This window comes from Limulus polyphemus, unplaced genomic scaffold (genome assembly GCF_000517525.1).
Source record: "Limulus polyphemus unplaced genomic scaffold, Limulus_polyphemus-2.1.2 Scaffold691, whole genome shotgun sequence".
NCBI lineage: Eukaryota > Metazoa > Arthropoda > Merostomata > Xiphosura > Limulidae > Limulus > Limulus polyphemus.
The window spans coordinates 51,791-53,255 of NW_013666301.1; the positions used below are offsets into that span (position 1 = coordinate 51,791).

A 1,465-nucleotide genomic window follows, 5' to 3' on the forward strand; every position below is an offset into this window, starting at 1 on the left:
CAGTAGCAACTCATTCCATAAACCAACCATCCTGTTATAAAAATATAACTTAACTAGAGCTTATCATGGCTTTCTGAAATCCTAAGCTTGTGTCTTTTCATTCTGTTGTACTCAAAATATAGCACAAAGAAAATAAAGGCCTTTTTTCCAGTAAATGTCAATAATATTACCTTTTTCTCATCTTTTCTCAAGAGAAAGTATTGTACAAGTTTAGAATACTTTATGATACCATTATCAGAGTTAAACTGTTAGTTTAGTTAAATTTGTAATAAAGTGAAAAAAGTATATATATATCAAAATAACATATAAGAAACCAACAGTAGAAGTAAAACTATGCTAGTTTTATACATTTTTTTATGTGAAAAGTAATGATAATTAGACTTCAAATATTATATAAACAAATTACAGAATAACTGAATGGCCAACATGGAATATACCAAGCTATGTTTTCAACCTGTGAAGTGTGGGTCATAGTTCAATCAGTATAGTAACAAGATATATATATATATATATTTTTCTTTGACAGGTTTTACAGACTTTGTATTTTCGTTGACTGTTGATCAAGCATCACACTCAAGAAATCTAGTTTCTTTCTGCAAGTATATTTAGTGGGGTATTTTAGGTTCTGCAGATTTTTTACAGTTAATTTACATTCTTTTTATGATGAACAATCAACACCATGTTTCACATTATGTGCCTACCATAAATTACTTGAATCATACACCTCGACGCATTCTACATTCTAAAAGAAACCATGACTTGTGTCCCACTCCAAAAAGCCGCAGAATAAACATGCTGGCAGAAGATGAAAGATATTGTTCAAAAACAGTATTCCCAGGGAAAGGCATAAAGTAAGTGTTACTAGTTCTTGTATCATACATCATGGTGGTGCAAAAAAGTGATTTATCATTGATGAATACATTAAAAAGTGTAATGTTATAATTTTTTTTAAAAGTTAGTTTAGGTAACGAATTTCCAATATATATTTTTAATATTTTATGATATAGAAATCATCACTTATAAGGACTTTCTGCAGTTAAATATTTATAGGTTAGGCATAGATGAAAGAAGCTTATTAATTGATGAAAGGTGGGTAAGCTGATATATAACAACATTAATTCTTTTAGCATGGGCTCGGTTCTTGGGACTGACCTCATAACCATTTTGTGCTTGTTATAGTTTTCATGCCATGACTTTTAAATTGGTAAGCGAATGTTAACATTTGATTATCAGTAAACATTACAATGCTTTCATATGCAAAATATCAAATTTTTTTATTAAGTTTTAAGGTTTGTAAAGCAATGTTTTTCTCGTGTCTTTTTGCATGTTGCCTACCTATCATGCAAAGTAATTTTCATTTTAAGATTAAAAATGCTTTTATGCATCAAAGAATTTTCAAATTTCACGTGCAAAATTTTTATAAGGTCCAGATAGTTATCAAACATTTCTTAAGAAAAATATTTAT

General features: G+C 28.6%; 1 protein-coding gene across 1 annotated transcript in view; it reads left to right on the forward strand.

Annotated features, from left to right (window-relative positions):
* The first annotated feature begins 529 nt into the window (after positions 1 to 529).
* Positions 530 to 1,465, forward strand: part of LOC106459992 (poly(A) RNA polymerase gld-2 homolog A-like) — a 42,968-nt gene continuing 42,032 nt past the window's right edge. Inside the window, exon 1 of the mRNA XM_022386585.1 lies at positions 530 to 851. Within this exon, the coding sequence (XP_022242293.1) occupies positions 661 to 851 (191 nt within the window). The 5' untranslated portion in view covers positions 530 to 660. The remainder of the gene's footprint in view (positions 852 to 1,465) is intronic.